This window comes from Spermophilus citellus (genome assembly GCF_964194105.1).
Source record: "Spermophilus citellus genome assembly, chromosome: 12".
Classification (NCBI taxonomy): Eukaryota; Metazoa; Chordata; class Mammalia; order Rodentia; family Sciuridae; genus Spermophilus; species Spermophilus citellus.
The window spans coordinates 9893297-9911694 of NC_138198.1; the positions used below are offsets into that span (position 1 = coordinate 9893297).

The window sequence follows — 18398 nt, forward strand, 5'->3', positions numbered from 1 at the left end:
CTTAAGAGGGTAAAGCAGTAGCTACAGGATGAAGTGTACTTTGGAATATATAAAAATGCCCTGAAGTTTCTGAGAATTCTCTCTCAATGAGGAATAAATTAAAAACAATATTTATGCCCTAAAAAACATCATATGATTTCATTGCCAGAGGAAAGAAACATTGCACATGTATCAACTGAGGCTATGGAGAGAATTCCTTCATAAGTCGCCAGAAGGCAGTACAGAGCGCAGTGAGTGAGTGGAGGGCTACTGGCACTCTCTCAGAAGAACGCCAGAACTCCTCCCTTTCTTCACTTCAGTCATGGTTTTCACATCTATTGGCAGATTGTTGGGTTCTGAAATGTCTATCCCAAGTACAATATCAATAACCATATTGCCATCTTTGTTTTTGCTCAAATTCTGCTGTATGTCACAGCTTCCTTCCTCAAATATCCTCAAGTCCATGTTCAAAGGCTGGTTCTCCAATACAGATGCAAGTACACAGTCTGCTCTGATCAGCTGCTAATGCACCAGGACCAACAACATCATGTCTTGACTAGCAAACAGTACTGCAGGAACTTCCACACATCCAAACAGAGCTACCAAAGAGGCACACATTGATAATGGCCCATGAGCTGAATGCTGATGTCACCAGCAGCAGAGTTGATGTTCATGGAAAATGGGGTGCATGGTGTCAGCCAAAGACCAATCACCAGACAATTCTACTTTTTCAAAAATATGAAGACCCCATCCATTCACAGCTTCTACTTCCTTGGTCAGAACAACTTCCTGTTCTCTCAACCCCAAACCTCAATATATGAGTAAGTCAGACTAGCACTAAGCATCTGTTTCTTTCTTTTTTTAAAAAAAATTATTTTTTACTTGTAGTTGCACACAATACCTTTATTTCACTTATTTATTTTTATGTGGTGCTGAGGATCGAACCCAGGGTCTCACATGTGCAAGGTGAGTGCTCTACCGCTGAGCCACAACCCCAGCCCCTATGCATCTGTTTCTTAACAACACTGATCTTAGATATTGGTCTTTCCTTTTTCTCTTTCTACTTGTGATTTTGAGAAGATCCACTTCACGGTGCTGATCAACCTCACTTGCTTCAGGCATACACCTGAGCTCCCAGAGAAGCAACCTGTGAAATTTGAGGGAGGGGCCGACACTGCAGGCTCTCTTAGAAGATCCAGACACTATTCTAGCTCCTGTGATATCTTGCTTCTCAATTGCCGGGCCTCCCTGATCTAAGCCAGCTGCCAGCATTGAGGGTTCCTTCTTCCCTTCAAGCACAAAAATGGAAGAGGCTTTGCTCCTGGAGCTGTAGGTCTCAACAAGATAGGATCCTCCATCTTGGCATGCTGTGGTTGTTGGGGGCTAAGGGTACAAAGTGCAACACACTGGCATTTACACCAGGACACCTGGATATTCAGCTTTTCAGTGGCAAGGTAGTTTTTAAGATGGGTGAGCTTAAAACATTGAATGGGACAGAGAGCAAAGTTACTGAGTACTCAGCTTGCACAACTTGATGACAAATGTCAGTGGAAAGACACTGTTTATTGGCAAAGGTAAAATAAAATTCAAAGTACCAGAAGAGATATAAAAAGAGCTTTGGGCAAGGTAAGCTTGTTTTAAATTACAGAAGTCACTGGTATACAAAACAATGAAACCCTACCAACCAGCTATGACCTATTGACTATGGTGAAAAAGTCACAAGTTTGCAGGAGACTCCTCATTGAGGAAAAAAAAGTGCTAAATGTTTTTCAGAACCTGGATTTCATATTTGCTATTTCAATATGCTTAATAACAAAAGGAAGTTTCTCTCTAACCAATGCCCACAATCAGTCACCATAAAATACTTCCTCCTCCATGTAATAACCCTACCTCACCCCCAGGTACAGGCCCTACATCCTTGAGGACACACATCCTTACTGGTGTGTGTCCCCAGGCTTGGCATTCTCTAACCTCTTCAAAGATCAATCAGCCAATGTCCAGACCCAAACTGCTACTCCTCAGCCAGTTGCCCCTGCACTGCCTCCCACTGCTTCCCCTCCCAGGACTCCCAGCCTAATCCCCACAAGAACCCTGTCCTGACAGGGTCCTGCATTCTATCAATTCCACTTTCTGGAAGCTCCCACTGCCTCCCACTTTCCTGCTGCTCACTAATACCTAGACACATATCCCAGGGCTTCCAGGCATCCAAAGCACTGTGGTACATGTAGAAGGCACGTGGTCCTCTCAGTAGCAATATTCAGGAGCACACTTCCCCATTATGTAGGCCACAACTAACCTCCAATGTGCGTCATTCCCCTGGAGTCAAGCAGAATCCAGATCGGGGGGCGCTCTTCCATCCTTAAGCACTGGTGATGGTGTCGGCCAAGTGGATGTTGAACCAGAGCCCACACTGCCTTTCTGCTCAACTGCAAACCAGTGCCTCCTAGCTTGCAGCAGGGTCTCCAAGTGTCTCCAATCCACTGATTCATGGTCAGCCTCAGATTCTCTCTCCAGCACCTGCAAGATCACACTGGGTTTGAGTGTGAGAACTGATGTTTCTAGGAGTCATTCCCTTAACATTGGAGCACCATTCTTCCCATTATACTTGGTGTCCCATCCCATCAACACAACCTGTCACACACAAAAATGGAATTTAGAGTGCAACCCTATCAGGAAATACTCTTCACAAGAAACCAGTTCACTGACTTGAGGTTCATAAAACTTCTACTCAGCAAGCAAGCCCTGAAAACTACCAGGCCAAGGATCAGAGGCAAGGGTGCTGCTATTTCCATACACTTCTAATACCAAACACAGTGTGTTACTAAGCATTCAGATAACAGGGATACATTTATCAAAACTGAGCACAAACAGATTGAGCTAAAATAACCATGTTAATATATTTAACTACCACGAATATGTACAACTCTGGTACATCTAAGTTTCTACTGGTCAAAATATAAACATCATTTACAAAAGAAGGAGAGAGAAAATAAGAACTTCACTCACACTCGACTTTTTTTTTTTTTTAGGTTTACATACAGAAGGAAACTGGAAGCAAGAAAGATAAGGAAAGGCAAGGCAATGTCCTCACCATTATTACAGTACTAACAGATCAAGGCTAAACTAAAACAATTCTAGATTCTTCCACCTAGAAAAGATACACACAAATCTCAATATATAGCTAATTTTTTTCACAACATATAATGCTTTTCTGTTCAGAGATATCTTGAAGGATCATACTGCAGTATCCTTTTTCTTTCCTACTGGAGAATGCCATGGTGCCCCTCAGGTTCAAAATACTTTTGAGTACTTAACTGCACATGTGTGAATTCTATTTGGACTAAAAGTCATCTCATCACACACTTCAAAAAAGGATCTACAGTGGTCTAAATGTCTGTATAGACATTGGGGACCATGTTAATAAACAACATTGGACAGCTACTCTGCTTATTGGGAAAGACCAAATAAAAGTCAAGAAAGAAGTACACAAAATGTTTCTGACAACATTAAGTTGTGCAAGGATGTGGAAAACTTTAGTATACAAAAGAGTGGACTGCTGCCATTCAGTTGAACTGGGACGAACGATCAGTGAAGAAGAAAATAACCACTCCTGAGACTAATCAGGTGAAGTATAGACCTGCACTAAAAACCTGCAAGTTCTTCTTCAGAGGAAACACAACCACTGTCAGCTCACGTTCTGAACCTTGACTTCAAATGACACCGCTTCAGGACACTTATTTATGTAAGAAATCTCTCCTTTATTCCAGTCCAAGTGTGCTTCCCACACCCTGAAGCCCTTCCAGTTCCCAAGCTTGGCATGCTATCACCTCTGAAAAGCTGCTGCCCCCAACAAACACCCAGCCTCCACTTCCTCTGCTCTGCACAGAACCCCTGAACAGGCTTCAATGGTCTCCCCTCCCCCATCTCCTTCTCACCCCAACCTTCCTCAGCAACACTGTGCTGGTCCCCTGGAACTTCTTTTGACAAAGAATGAAACACCTCCCACTCCCCCTGGTCACCCTAGAGTCTTCCCTACCTGCTGCTGGATGCCCTTCAAGGATGGGGTTGGGCTGGCAGGTGATGTCATCCAGGATGGTACAGAAGACTCCAGGTACCACAGGCCAGCCTCTTGGGAATGTAACCCTGCTTACATGAAGCAGAAAGTTTTTAATTCTCACTGAATTGAGATTAAATGTCATTTGTATTTACCTTGGCTCCCCATCCAGAATCTGCTAAAAGTTTACCTCCTGTTTTTCCATGAGCTCTTCTTGTCATCTACATCGTTCCTCTTCTATCCATAATAAAGTACATATGAAAAAAGGTTCATTTTCAGAAAAATTCAAAAGCTTGTACATTTCTTTAAATTAAAAGTTTTTTTAATCTATACTGTATATTTCATCATATGCTGGCCTGGTCAAGAATTATCCTTCCATATTTAGTACTTTAGAGCTAAGTTTTTAAACAGTGTGATAACAGAAAAGGGTGGGATGGTATTCCATGTACTTATATTTTTGTGAGTGTTTAAACATTTTAATAACAATATATTAAAAAATAAAAATAAGGACTGCTTCTGTGTAACAGTTGCCACCCTTATCAGGTGCACTGGTGTATACTTGTCACCTCATCTATTCAGTAGGCCGAGACAGAATATCTCAACTTTGAGGCAAGTTTCAACAACTTAATGAGAGATTGGAACAAAAATGTTTTTTAAAAATAAAAATATATAAGTTCAGTTGTTTGTTAAAGTGCCTCTGGATTCATTAAAAAATATCAACGAAAAAGGTGGGGAGGGGCTGGGGATGTGGCTCAAGCAGTAGCGCGCTCGCCTGGCATGTGTGTGGCCCGGGTTCGATCCTCAGCACCACATACCAACAAAGATGTTGTGTCCGCCGAGAACTAAAAAATAAATATTAAAAAATTCTCTCTCTCTCTCTCTCTCTCTCTCTCTTTCTGTCTCTCACTCTCACTCTCTCTTTAAAAAAAAGAAAAAGAAAAATATGGGGAGGACATCACCACTGGGAGCTGTCCTAGGTAGTTACTTCAACTTTCCTCCTGTGCACCCCATAGAGTTACACCCTCTCTTCCACACAGGTTTCTAAATTTTGGAGAGAAGCTGTGGCTAACTGATTAAGATGTGAACTGCTGTATAATGTTCCTTTAGATTTACAAAACCCAGAAGAAGGATGGGATATCAAAAGAAGAGTCAAATCCAGGTGGTAACCAGGATGCTTCTTTCAATATCTATTTTATTATTGCCCTTTCCCACATCATGAAGTTCTATTTTGTTTTTTGAGCTCATACAGACCTAGGATCATGTTTTTCTTATCAGTTCTATTTTTTGACTGTGGAGTTTTTGAGCATTGCAATGGGGATTTCACCTGTGAAAAGCTACAAGGCCTTTACTATTGCCTTATGTATTGTATGTTATGTGTGCACACTTATGTTTTGTGTTATATGTCTGTATGTACGTATGTCCATATATCATATATGAGGAGCGCTCATGAAAAAATGGATCAATAAGGCCCACCTGAGCCCCCGAGGTGCTGAAAGCCAGTGCTGAGGGCCATTGCCAAGTAGGAATGATGCATCGAAATTTCCTTGCCAGCGTACCCCATGTTAAATGGACTTGCCTTGGAATTTCGCTGTTGACATTGCATGTAAGGTGACCTTGCTCAAGGACCAGGGCGGATCCGGGTTTAGAGCTGATCAAGTATCCCGGTCCTTGGGTTTAGGGCGTTCCCGGTTTAAGACAAGTTTAAGGCGTTCCGGTTTAAGACAAGTTTAAGGCGTTCCGGTTTAAGACAATATGGGTTTTAGGGAAGTTGGAGGTTGAAGATTATTGCTGCTGGAAATAGGGCGTTCCTGCTACCTGAGCTCCCTCCCGTTGAGTTCTCGTGAGATTCAGAAGGTATTTTGGGAAAAAAGCCTCGTGGAGTAGGTGAATTGGGCGGCGGCAGAACTGGGATTGCCACAGAATGTGTGTAGAGGCCGGTGTGAGTTCAGGAATAAAGAATTGCTGTTTGAATCTACAAGGTGTGTGGTGGCTCGTGATTCTGTGCCCAGCCAAAACTGCGGCAAGCCAGGGCACACATGAGCACTGTGGCTGCACCAGCCACTCACCTTGCACCAGGAGCCGGGCCTGGGACTGGGCCTGCCCAATGTCACAGGTGTAGGTGTCACTGTCCGTCTTCTCCAGGGTGCGGATGGTGAGCCGCAGGGCCAAGCCCTCCTGGCTCAACATGTGCTTCCCCGAGGCCCGCAGTTCCTTGAGGCCCTTGCGCCATGTCACAGTGGATGCCGGGAGCTCCGTCTTGCACTCGAACACAGCTGTGCCCTTCTCTTCCACCTGCAGGTCAACCAGCTCCTCTGTAAACCTGTTGGCCTTTTCTGGGAGAGAAGACAGAAGAGGTGAGTGTAAAGCTTGCATACATCCCAGGCCAGCCTTGTCCCTCCTGCTGGCTGTGGAAGCAGAGCCCTGAGAGAGACCTCCCCTGCTCTGAGGCAGGGGTCCTGGGCATGCCAAGGGAGAGCTGCTGTGGGGCCGTGTGGGCACTCACCGTCCACACGGAGTCTGGCTGTGCTCTTAGAAGCATCCGTCTCACACGTGTATGTGCCAGAGTCCTTGAGAGAGGCTCCATGGACGACCAGCACAGCCCGCGTGCCTTCGCGGAGCAGCTTGTACTTCTGACTCTCGCGGATGGCCTTCCCATCCTTCAGCCAGTGCACAGGGGTGCCTGCCCTCGACAGTTCACAAGTGAGCACCACGTCCTCCCCCAACGTGGCCTGCTGGTCTTCTAGGGGCTTCGTGATGTCCACTGGCCTCTCTGAAGGGAACAAAAGTGTCTACCCAGGAAGCACAGACATGCTCAGCCAGGGGCAGGGGCAGGGGTGGGCATTGGGAGCGTCCATTTCAAGACCAACACCACAGAGCCTAGACCCCAGGCCCCAGGAGCCTCCAACACTGACTTGCCAGGAGCCCTGGCCACCAGGGGAAAGCACCCAGCACAGCAGTGCTCAGGCCACTCCTGAGACCCAACACTGAGCCTGCAGTGTGCACCAGGCATGTACACCAAGAGCACAGGTCCAGACCGCTGGGAACCTCCCAGCCAAGCATAGACCCTGTGGCCCCGGCTCAAGAGTCGCGGGATGGTAGGGTAAGCCATGTGCATTAGGAACCCCAGCCAGGACAGCAGTCAGATTAAGACCCAAACCCTGGGCCTGGCCCAGGGACACTAGCTCAGAGTGACCCCCTCAGAGGGCCAGAATCTCTTCCAGGTCCAGCAGGTGCCTCTATGCCCCCACATCCTTTAAAGGAAAGCTCACTGAGGGCTGGGGTCAATCCCTCAACCACTCCTGACCACCTGGAGAGGGTCTCAGGCTCAGCAGCCTGGGGGCCTCTGGTGACAAGTCCCCAGCTGGGTTCATCACACTCACCTTTTACGACAAGTGAGGCCTTAGAGGTGAGACCCCGCACAGAGAAGACCACTTCCCCAGCATCGCTGAGCGCAGCTTCTTGGATGGTCAGGGTGTATTTGCGGCCCTGGCGTGCTGCCCGGAAGTGGCCAGAGCTGCCCACTGTCTTCCCACCAACAGTCCACATGGCCAGGTCGCCTGCACTCTCGTGGGACAGGACACACTCGAAGCTGCAGCTGTCCCCCTCCAGCACCTCCACCGTCTTCAGCCTCTTGGTGATGCCCACGTGCAGGTCTGCAAGCCACAGAGACTCCTCAGGCCAGAGCCAGACACCGGCAGCACTGCCCATGCAAGACCCCAGGCAGGGCTGGCCCCAGCAGGTGGGCTGGCCCCCAGGCCCAGGACCTATGCAGGGCACGATCACCAAATCATGATGCACCCTTGGCCTGGGGCTGGCCATGTCCTGGTGCCTGTGTAGCCAGTGGCTATGAGCTCCAAAGAAGGGGAAGCAAGGACCACCCACATTTCCCACCACTCACAAACCCCAAGGGAAAAAGGACAGGAGCCCCAGGAGAAAAGCCTTCAGACAGCATGAGCCCCACTCTGTGACAAACACTCCACCCCCCTCTCCTTTCCTGTCTCATCAGAAACCACCAAGGCCAACCTGGGCCAGCAGCCACAAGGTCAGTAAATTAGTGGGCCTGCCAACCACACACCCTGGAAACAGAATATGTTAGGGACTGAGCTCAGGATGACCAGACACTGAACCTGGATAGGGGGTGCTGGCCCTGCAGTTGGAACCCAACCCTGGCTGAAAAGGATGCACTCAAAAGACCCAAGAGTTCAGGGTCCAAGGTTGGGTCTGGCTCCTTAAGAAGGGAAGTGCATGTCATCTGTGTGCAGCTGCCCTCACTGCATGACCAGGCTTTGCCCTTGGCCAGGGAGCCCTTCCTAGGCAGGCCCTGCCCGGACCCTGAATTCTTGGTTTCTGCTCAGAAACCTGCTCCTGCAGCACAAAGCAATGTCTCTGCCGACCTCAGCCCCCAGTCATATCCAGAGAGTCTCCCATCCCCCTGCCTGTCCACTCTGGGACCTCTCAGGACCTCCGCAAGCACCAACCACAGTGGGAGCTCCCAACTTCTCCCGGCTCTGCAAAGCAACCCCGGGGTCTTGGAGAGCAGCATGGGCCTCTTGGGATGCAGGAAGACCACCATGTGCCGACCCTTCCCACACCCCACCTCGGCCAGCCCTTGGCCACGTACCATGCACGCTGACCCGGGCCCGGGTCTCCTCACTGCCCACATGGCAGGTGTACAGGCCAGCATCTTTGTGACTCAGGTCACGCACCACGAGGCCCCGTGTGCCTGCCGTGTGCAGGAAGTTGTACTTGTTGCTGGGACCAAGTTCCACGCCATCTTTGCGCCAAACCACATGGGCCTCGGGGTCTGACACTTCACACTGCAGGGCCAGCGTGCCACACTCCTCCACGGACACATCATCCAGTGCTTTCAGGAACACCACTGGCTTGGCTGCAGGGAAGATGGGGCTGGTGAAGGAAGCCTGATACCTGTCCGTGAACAGAGGGGACCCATAGACCCCACAAGCACAGCTCACCTCGGACAACCAGGCAGGCAGTAGTGGACACCTTGGGGGAGCTGGCGCGCACGGTGCCTGCATAAGCCCGCCGGACGCTCTTCAGCACTAGTGTGTGGCGGTGGCCCTCATGGCTGATCTCGTGGAAGCTGTCGTTGTACAGGGGTGTGCCGTTGATGGACCACTCCACCTCCTCATCCTCGCGGGACAGCTCGCACGAGAAGCACACCCGCTCCTCCTCGGTGGCCTCAGCATCCTGCAGCGGCTGCGTCACTGTCACATCCCGAGCTAGAAGGCACACACGGGGCCTTAATGCTGCCCACGGCCACAGCCCACCCCAGGCCCTCCCATGGCCTGCCCACCTCATGTCCTACCTTCCACAGTGACCTCAGCACTGCCAGCATCAGCAGGGGTGAGCCGGAGAATGCGCAGCTCTGCCATCTGGCCCTCCAGCGTCATCTTGTATTTGTCCGACGGGGCCAGTGGTGTGTCCTCCTTATACCACTGCACGGCCTTAGGGGCCGGCCTGAAGTCACAGGACAGGACCACCGACTGCAGCTCACGCCCGGCCTTGGGCTCCAGTGGCCGGGTCAGCACCACCGGGATGTCTATAGCGGGAATAAGGCAGGGCTGTGGGGCCACAGGACTGGGTGCCCTGGGTCTGAGCTATATTCTTCTGTAGTCTTCTACCCACACCACTGAGTCCATGTTCTGCCCTGCACATCATGACCTGCCCCTCCTCTCCTGCCCCACTCTGCTCCACATGCCCCTCCCTGTCCCCAAGATACCCCGCACCCCACACACCTACCCATGTATGCCCTGGCCCCACACATCCTGCCCTGCCCTGCCCCAGCGCTTGCACCCTGCTCTGCAGGCCTCTGACCACTGGTTCCCAACCCTGCACCAGCTCCAGCCAAAATCTCCCATGCCCTGATCCTTCCCCCAACAAACCACTGAGCTGTGTCCACCCACCACCCCGGGCCCAGGTACCACAAGCACCATGGTGTGCCCAGCCCTTACATACATCCTGCCCACCTTGTCCTGTGTATCCCCACACACCCCCACCTTGTGAGCCCAGGCCATAACTACCCACCATCTGAGCCATGCCCACTGGAGGCCCTAAGCCATGTCCACCTCAGCTTACCTGAGACAACCAGGCGGGCAGAGGAGCGGGACTTGCCAATGGTGAAGTGCACAGGCCCAGTCATAGTGGAGCAGGTCCTCCGCAGGGTCAGCCGGTGCACCGTTCCCTCCTGCTCCAGGCCCACATTCGCCCCTGCCTACAGCACAGTCTTGCCCAAAAGCCACTTGGGTGGCCTCACGGAGGGAATGGAAGTCTCACACTCGAACCAGGCAGGAGCAGGCTCCATCACGGTCACATCCTGCAGGCCCCGTATGATGGTGATGGACTGCTCTGTGGGAGAGGAGGTAGTCACGGTGGACCTGGAGGCTGGACCTGTCCACCCCCGCAGGCTCTGAGGTCCTTGCTGAACACAAACCTTCCCCACAGTGCGCTGACACCCCGAGTCTTCACACCCCCCAGGTTGCTCCTCCCTCTGCACCCACATCTTCCTGTGTCTACATCCAGCTGCCTGGATGTCCCCAGTCGGGCCACCTCCAGGACTTCCAGCACAGATCTTGGGAACCACAGCCACCCCCAAGAACCTGAGAGCTGCCGCTGGCCTGGAACACACCTTCTACAAAGAACTGGGCACTGGTCTTGACATCGCCAGCATCGCATGTGTAAGAATCCTCGTCCTCTGGCTGCACGTCGTTGATGACCAGCTTGCGGTAGAGGCCATCGCTGACCATCTCATACGTGGGTCCAAGCTGCAGCTCCTTGCCACCCTTAAACCACCGCACCTGTGCACTGGCCCTGGACACCTGGCACTCGAGCACTCCGCGGTGCTTCTCCATGGCAATCTTGTCCCTCAGCGGGCGGAGGAGGGTCACTGGCAACTCTGCAGTGTGTGGCCAGTGGGTTCAGGGCCCAACCATGAGCACTTTGGCAACAGGCTCCCCCAGCAGGGCTGCTGAAGGACTGGATGCTGCCCCCAACAGCCTGTGCACTTACACCTGAGGCAGCAGGGGCCAGACTGTCCCCATCCAGGCTGGTCTAGGACCAGCTGTGTGCCACAGACCACTGGCACCATGGTCGTGCCCCCCACCACACCTCACACATCACAGCTGATGTGTACCCTGAATGTGCATGTCCAGCTCCACACACCACAATCCCAGTGCCCAAGCCCCATCCCACATGCCCCCATCCTGCACTCACCCCCACCCACAACCTCAGACCCTCCCACCTCTCCTGCCCTGGCAGGCCACATCGCCACCTGCTGGAGTGCACACCCTCCTCTCCAGTGATGGCTGCAACCCAAGGAGGGAGAGTTCACTGAGACCCTGAGTCCTCACACCCCCCAGGTTGCTCCTCCCTCTTCGACAACATCTTCCTGTGAAAGATGTGACACTCCCGTTCCTCCTCCTAACCACTGCTGTCCCAGTCCCAGCAAGCGGTCTGGTCTGGGATGGCGGGGCTATCACATACCCCGTATACCCCCACACCCCAGTCCCCCCCTCTCCACACTCCACTCACCTTTCACTCGGAGGTGGGCTCGCGATTCTGCATTTTCTGCTACAAATTTGATCTCCCCTGCATCTTCTGCCAGGACCCTCCGGTAAATGAGAGTGTATGTCCTTCCTAGGGACAAAAGCCCCCAGCCCTGGAATGAAGGGAGCAGCCTGGGGGCGGGTCCACCCCACCTGCAGCCAGCCTGCCCCACAAGCACCTTCTTGGCAAATACGCACAGTGTCACTGGGCCGCAGCTTAATCCCCTCTCGGAACCACTGGCCAGGCACCTCGTCATGGGAGACTTCACAGGAGAAACTGGCACCTTCCTTCTCCATCACCTCCACGTCCTCCAGGGGCCGCACAATCTGGACACTTCGGCCTGAGGAGGGAGCAAGACCCAGCCATGCCTGCAGGTACAGTGGCCATCCTGGTGCTCCCACCCAGGGCTCCAGTTTGCTGAGAGCTAAGGGCACAGGCAGCCAAGCACCTGGCTGCAGGCTGCAGGTGCGCAAGGAGGTACTCACAACCCTAGGCCCTGCCCTTTCCACCTGTCCAAGCCTCACCTTGCACCTTCAGAGAAGCAGAGCTCTGAGCTTCACCAGTGTCACACACATAGATGCCCCGGTCGCCCATCTCACACCGGTAGATGATGAGGCTTCTGCAGGTACCCTGGGCCACTATGCCCATGGTCTTGCCTGACCGTAGCTCCACACCATCCTGTGGAACCAAGAGGCCTGGTCAGGCACTGGTGGAGGGCAGCTGCCACTGGTGAGAGGCAGGGAGGGCATAAAGGAGTGGGAGAGAAGCACCTTCAGCCAGCGCACATCAACGTTGGGACGGGAAAGCTCACACTCCAGGGTCACCTTCTCTTTCTGGGTAGCCACCATGTCCTGCAGTGGGCGGCTGAAGCTCACAGGCAGCTCTGGGAAGACAGGAGGAAGGTGATCAATGGTCTAGAAGGTGCTTTCCAGGCAGGTGATAGGGAGTTCTAGCTGTCTCAAGTCACACATCCTGGTCCTCAATGTCCCCATTGCCTCCCAGGCCACCTTGGGGAAGGACGCAGGCCTCTCTGGAGTAGGTCCTGCTACCTCCACCCACTCACCAGTGACCACCAGCCGGGCAGACGTGTGCACGCCCTCTGCCTTGAAGGCCACTAGCCCACTGTCCTGTGGCTGCAGCTCCAAGAGTGTGAGAATGTGCGTGGCCCCGTGCGCAGCCACATGGCACCCAGGCCCTGGCTGCAGCCGCAGTCCGTCACGTGTCCAGGTACCCTCCACTTCGCCATGCGACAGCTCCACCTCCATAGTAGCTGTGCCCTGTTCTCTCACCTCCACTGCCTGCAAGCCCCGAACCAACCGGACCTGGCGCACTGTGGAGATGCAGGAGAGGCGCCAGTGGTCCGCTGTACCCAGAGCCCTGCCCTTCCACCAGCCAGCATTGGGACCCCAGGGTAGGCACCGCCAGCTTCCCCAGGAGGTGCCAGAGGTGAGCAGAGGCCAGCGGCCATCGACCCACACCCCAGGACCTGCCCCTCCGGAGAAGGTGGCGCCCAGCCCCTCCCGACACCCCGCCTCTCCCGACACCCCAGGCCCCAGCCAGCACAGCGACACTCACTTTCCACAGTGAGCTTGGCCTGGGTCTTGTCGTCTGGTGTCTCGCAGCCAAAAAAGCCGCGGTCAGTGAAGCCCACGCTGCGCAGCACCAGGCGATGGCGTGTGCCCTCCGCCTGGATCTCCACATTCTCCCCCGGCACCAAGACTGCGGCGTGCATTTTCAGTTGATGGTTTTTCTTTTAATCTAGGTGCTCTCTTTACATATGCAAGCTTTTCTGTCCCCCACAGGATGGTTGTAGACTCCCTCTGTGTGTTGCGTGGCTTGGATGTGCTGTCCCCCAACACTCCCGTGCCTTAAGCTGGTTCCTGTGTGCAGTGTGGAGGTCATGGGACTCTTTGGAGGGGACCCAGTGGAAGCTGATGAGCTCAGGGCTTCACCCTCTTGTGTGAATCGAGGTTCGCGGGGAAAGCTGGCTCCTGCAGGTATGGATCAGGTCTCATAAGAGCAGGCTGTCACGAATCTTGGTGTGTCTGGCCCCCTCTGCATGTGGCCAGTCCCCTTCTGCTTCTCTTTGTGGTGCAGATGGGACCCTCACCAGGAAATGGGCTCCATGCTGCTTGGACCTTCAGCCACAAAAATTGTAAGCCACAGGAACTTCTCAGATATGTTACCCAGCCTGTTGTTGAGATGCAGCAACACCAAGCACACTGAACCAGAAGCCTCCAACGTGTCTTGAGTCTTTGTTTTAACATAGTCAGATTGTCACTCTTGCTCTGCCGTGATCATGTCTTGTTCTGTTAGAAATCTTTCCTTGGCACGAAGTCTCTAAGCATCTGTGATGTCATCTAAGACCACCGCAGCTCTCCCAGGATCCTGAATCTCTAGTTCTCCGGACTAGCTTTTGTACATGGTGAGAAGTACCAGACAGCTGTGTTTCCATGTGGCTTCACAAACGTTCCCAAGAATGAATACAGTGTTGCCTGTGTGGGGGCCATGCGGAGTCCCGTAGGGCCATGCGGAGTCCCGTAGGCACAGCTGGGTGCAGGGCTCCTGTCTCACACCGTGGACCGGCTGTCTGCTACCGTAGCTTTAGTCAATTCTCAGCGATGGGGGATGCTCAGCTTGCCTGTCAGAGCCTGAGGGCCAGCATGCTCTGCACCCTGCACCCAGGCCTGCTCCACAGCGTGGGGACCCTGCAGGCTGATGATGGTCTGACTCTTCCATGCCCTTATGTCCACTTACTTAGACATTATTTGGTGTCTCTCAAAAATGTCTGATTTACCCTGAAGAGCCTTTCAATGTCTTGCTTTACACTTAGCATCAGAAAGGTGCTTCTTATGTAAACACAAGTGAGCATCCCTGATCCAAAACCAAAATGCTGCAAAATCCAAAACTGTCTGAGCGACTATATGATTGCTCCAGGTGGAAAATCCTACACCAGGAGCCTCGTTTCATGCACAAAATCTTCCTAAAATGTTGTGCAAAATCGCCTTCAAGCTATGTGTGGAATGTTCATGAAACAAGTGAATTTCACATTTACACTCAGGTCTCATCCCAAAGATAGCTCATTATGTGTATGCAAATATCCCCAAATCCAAGAAAATCTAAAACCCAAGCACTTCTGGCTTAACATTCTGGATAAGAGGACTTCATCCTCTACTCTGAGCTTTCATTTTCCACTGCTCACTGCTCGCCTCCCGCAGAGTGGACTCAAATCTGCACAAGCTACCTTGGTAAGCCACTAACTCCACCTGATCACATATCCTTGGATTTCCGGAACAGAGCCACAGAATTCCACTCAACTCCAACTGCAGTACCTTCAATTCCATTTTCCTCTTCCCATCTGTGCCTTCCCCTCAAGGTCCTGCTCTCACTGCACGCCAGCTAGCGCTTCCTACTGTCCACGTATTGCTGTCGTGGTCAGGGACCTGGTGGATGGCCTGATGCTGTATCCTTATCGCAGCTGCTCTTTGGGTTTCCCAGTGTTTCACTCTCAGCCAGTGCTGTGTTCCTGGACACTGCCCTGGGGTGGGGGGTGCATCGTCTCCTCCTGGCCACTGCTCCATCACTTTTGCTGGGTGCTGTTGAAGTTGTGGGCTGACATCTCAGGAGATGCATCTCTGTCTTCCACACTTTCCCGGTGGTGGACTGTGCTGTCCACGTCCAACAGGATAGAGAGTGTTTCTTCCTCTTCTGTTCTCTGGAAGACCCTCAAGGAAGGTGGAGTCAGTTCTTTCCAGAACATTTAGCAGGAGAGCTCCTGGACTTACACCCTTCTCTATGAAAAATATTTCTTATTTTTTTAAGTTATAGGAAAGTTTGAGTTGTCTATTTTTTCTTGTGTGACATCTTCATATCGTTTCCCAAGAATCTGTCAATTTGTCAAGACTTTCCAAATGTATCACCATATAAATATCATAAAACAACATCTTGGAGTTCCTAAAATAACATCTTAGAAAGACACACAGGGTGTTGGGGACCCATACATGATCACAAACCCCTTCTGTTGCTATGCCATGCCATTCTGTTGGGCACCTGGAGGTCTGCTATGCACAGCCCACCTGATTGATGTTAAGACTCCACAGTGAAAGGAAAGTAAACTGGGCTCTTAGACTCCCTGTGAGTCAGTCAGGGAGGCAGACACACACGACTCACTAGGAAGTTCTACAACATCAGCTCTGCTCTACCAGCTAGTGGATCCTGTTACAGAAACTCAACTTTAAGGAAAACTGATGTAGCTTCAACTAATGTATTCCTTTGCAGTTCTAAATCTGTAAGTCAAATTCCAAAGTAAAATTCTGACATAGAACAGTGCTAACCAAAGAAAAAAAGGAAACAAACTTTCCCTTGAAGGCCCACCCTGACTCCAGGGGCAGCCCAGACATGGCTGCCAACCCTCTGCCCACACACACTGCAGGAAGGCCCAGGCCTAGAGGTTGCCCAGCGGTGCACAGAGATCTCTGCCCTATGAGAAAGGGCATAGGAGCATCCCAGATACCTAAGGTCAATCTTGAGATAACACCAAGACTAACCCTACCCGGCATCAATTAAAATGTCCCTCACCAGCAACTACCCATGTGGTGCTGGGGACAGCATTCAGGAGCAGCCAGATCACAGGAGGCAGAGGAACATTCAGCGTTCCCTGGGGAGACACCTGATCTATCAGAGGTTGCAGGCCAGAGGGAGCAAAATGCAGAGAGCAGAGAACATCAGCAGGGGCAGGGCAGCGCTCAGAGTGCACTGCACCCCACGTGAAGTTATACTCCAGAGTGAGCGGGTGGGCAGTCCTCCCCCGCAACTACCAAGCCCAGCTACATATGAACAAGGAGGGAGGGAGGAGGGGCATGGCCGAGCACAGAAGTCTAACGGAGAGCACAGGGCCTGTCACCATCAAGGCAAGGTGCTGTGCAGGGACTCACCTGTGACGTCCAGGCAGAAAGAGACCCTCTGGCCCCCGGCCTCACAGCTGTACTCCCCGGCGTCCGCCTTGCCCGCCTGCTGCACCACCAGCTGCCGCCTACAGCCAGAGGCCTCCACGCGCACCTGGGAGCTCTGGCTCAGCTTCTTCCCATCCTTGTACCACGTCACCTCTGTCTGGGCCTGGGCCACCTCGCAGCTCAGAGTGGCACTCGCCCCCGCCTGGGCCTTCACCTCATTGTGTGCTGGCTGTCCCTTGGCAAACACCACCTTGGGCTCTGGGGACAGAGGGAAGGGACGCACAGTTCAGAGACTCTGTCCAGGACAGGAAGCCACCTAGGGAAGGACATCTGGCTGGATGGCTAGGGCAGACCCTTTGCAGGCCACACCAGCTCATACCCTGGAGAAGCCTCAGCACCCTCAGCACAGTAGAGGCATCCCCTTCTCTGCTCAGAACACACCCAGGACCCACAACAGATGCCTGGACACTGGTACCACAGAGCCCTGTGTGGTTCTGGGTTTCCCCGTACACACAGCATGATGAAGCTTATCTTAAAATTAGGCACAGTAAAAAATTAAAAACAGTGCCTAATAACAAAAGCAAACAATTATGAGAACACATTGTAGTAAAGCCTGTGGTTTGGGGGCCATTACTTGAACATCAGACTGTGACACTCTGACTACCTTGACCACGCCACCTGATGACTGGCCAGTGGGCAGGGGCTCACGCAGCATGTACACACTGGGCAAAGGGCTGGTTCTTATCTGTGGGATGGAACAGGAGGAAAACCTCCCACATTAGGTCAGGGATTCCCACCAGCTTTGAGTCACAGACCATGGCCACACCATTCACAGGAGGGGAGGCTGCCCCAGAACACCAGAACTCCAACATGTCCATATGCCTTGAACAATTCCACACACCCTGCGATGGGTGAAATACCCATTACCCCAGTTGGGAAATTCAGACCTCTCTCACTAGCGAGAACTAACCATGGTGCAGGTGAGGGGACGTGGAGGGCACCAGAGCATCCGACAGAAAGAAATGCACAGACACGACATCTGGTCCACGTCAGACCACAGGGAGAGCCAGTGTCCTGCACACCAAGTAGAACCCAGAAGGCTCTGGGTAGACTCTGTGGTGTGACTGGTGATTGGAGAGTGGAAACCCCACTAGGGGTTCATAAAAAGCCCTCTCCCTGTGAGCCATTCCCAGCCAGCTACTGTCTTCCAGTTAGGAAGATGGAAGCTGGATAGATGAGATCTAATAGGTAAACATTTCACAGGAATGTCCATCTGGGCCAATAGCCAGTCTCATCACCTCCAAACAGGTACCACAGGACTCACCTGTGACGTCCAGGTGGAAGGAGACCTTCTGGCCCCCTGCCTCGCAGCTGTACTCCCCAGCATCCGCCTTGCCCGCCTGCTGCACCACCAGCTGCCGCCTGTAGCCAACTCTGGCTCAGCTTCTTCCCATCCTTATACCACGTCACCTCTGTCTGGGCCTGGGCCACCTCACAGCTCAGAGTGGCACAGGCCCCCGCCTCAGCCTTCACCTCGCTGCGTGCCGGCTGCTCCTTGGCAAATACCACCTTGGGCTCTGGGGACAGAGGGAAAGGACACACAGGTCAGGGACTCCAGAACAGACCCAGCCCTGTCTCACAGCCTGAGCCCACCCCAGGGATGGCCGAGCAGAGTGTCCATCATGAGCAGAACATTGCATGGCCATGCCTAAGTTCTATCCTATGCATGACCCAAGCTGCAAACTCCAAGGCTGGTGGGTGAACAGCTGGGCAGCCTGTCCTCATCAGAGCCCTAAGCACTTCTGATCCACTCTGATCCTGCAGGTAACTGCACTGTCACAGCCCACAAG

The 18398-nt window shown here is 52.6% G+C and overlaps 2 protein-coding genes and 1 long non-coding RNA gene across 4 annotated transcripts; all 3 read right to left on the reverse strand.

The window, feature by feature from the left end:
* Positions 1-524: 524 nt before the first annotated feature.
* On the reverse strand, positions 525-10264 carry LOC308631362 (obscurin-like; the record flags this gene model as incomplete). The annotated part of the gene is made up of 8 exons (XM_081262528.1): positions 10130-10264; positions 9360-9593; positions 9007-9273; positions 8655-8921; positions 7414-7686; positions 6537-6803; positions 6089-6366; positions 525-578 (listed from the first exon to the last, which is right to left on the reverse strand). Exons 1-8 carry the CDS (start codon positions 10191-10193, stop codon positions 525-527), a joined length of 1704 nt encoding a protein of 567 aa, XP_081118654.1. The 5' UTR covers positions 10194-10264.
* Position 10265: 1 nt separating this feature from the next.
* LOC308631703 (obscurin-like) lies at positions 10266-13343 on the reverse strand (the record flags this gene model as incomplete). Its single annotated transcript, XM_081263153.1, has 8 exons — positions 13172-13343; positions 12660-12926; positions 12367-12479; positions 12121-12274; positions 11775-11936; positions 11582-11686; positions 10680-10946; positions 10266-10399 (listed from the first exon to the last, which is right to left on the reverse strand). Exons 1-8 carry the CDS (start codon positions 13326-13328, stop codon positions 10266-10268), a joined length of 1359 nt encoding a protein of 452 aa, XP_081119279.1. The 5' UTR covers positions 13329-13343.
* A 1720-nt stretch (positions 13344-15063) lies between these two features.
* On the reverse strand, positions 15064-17985 carry LOC308631929. Of its 2 annotated transcripts, none has more exons than XR_014018389.1 (3): positions 17873-17985; positions 16531-16806; positions 15064-15311 (listed from the first exon to the last, which is right to left on the reverse strand). It is a non-coding gene; the product is annotated as an uncharacterized lncRNA (long non-coding RNA). The 2 variants fall into 2 exon arrangements; XR_014018390.1 differs by lacking the exon at positions 15064-15311 and adding an exon at positions 15371-15389.
* Positions 17986-18398: the final 413 nt, after the last annotated feature.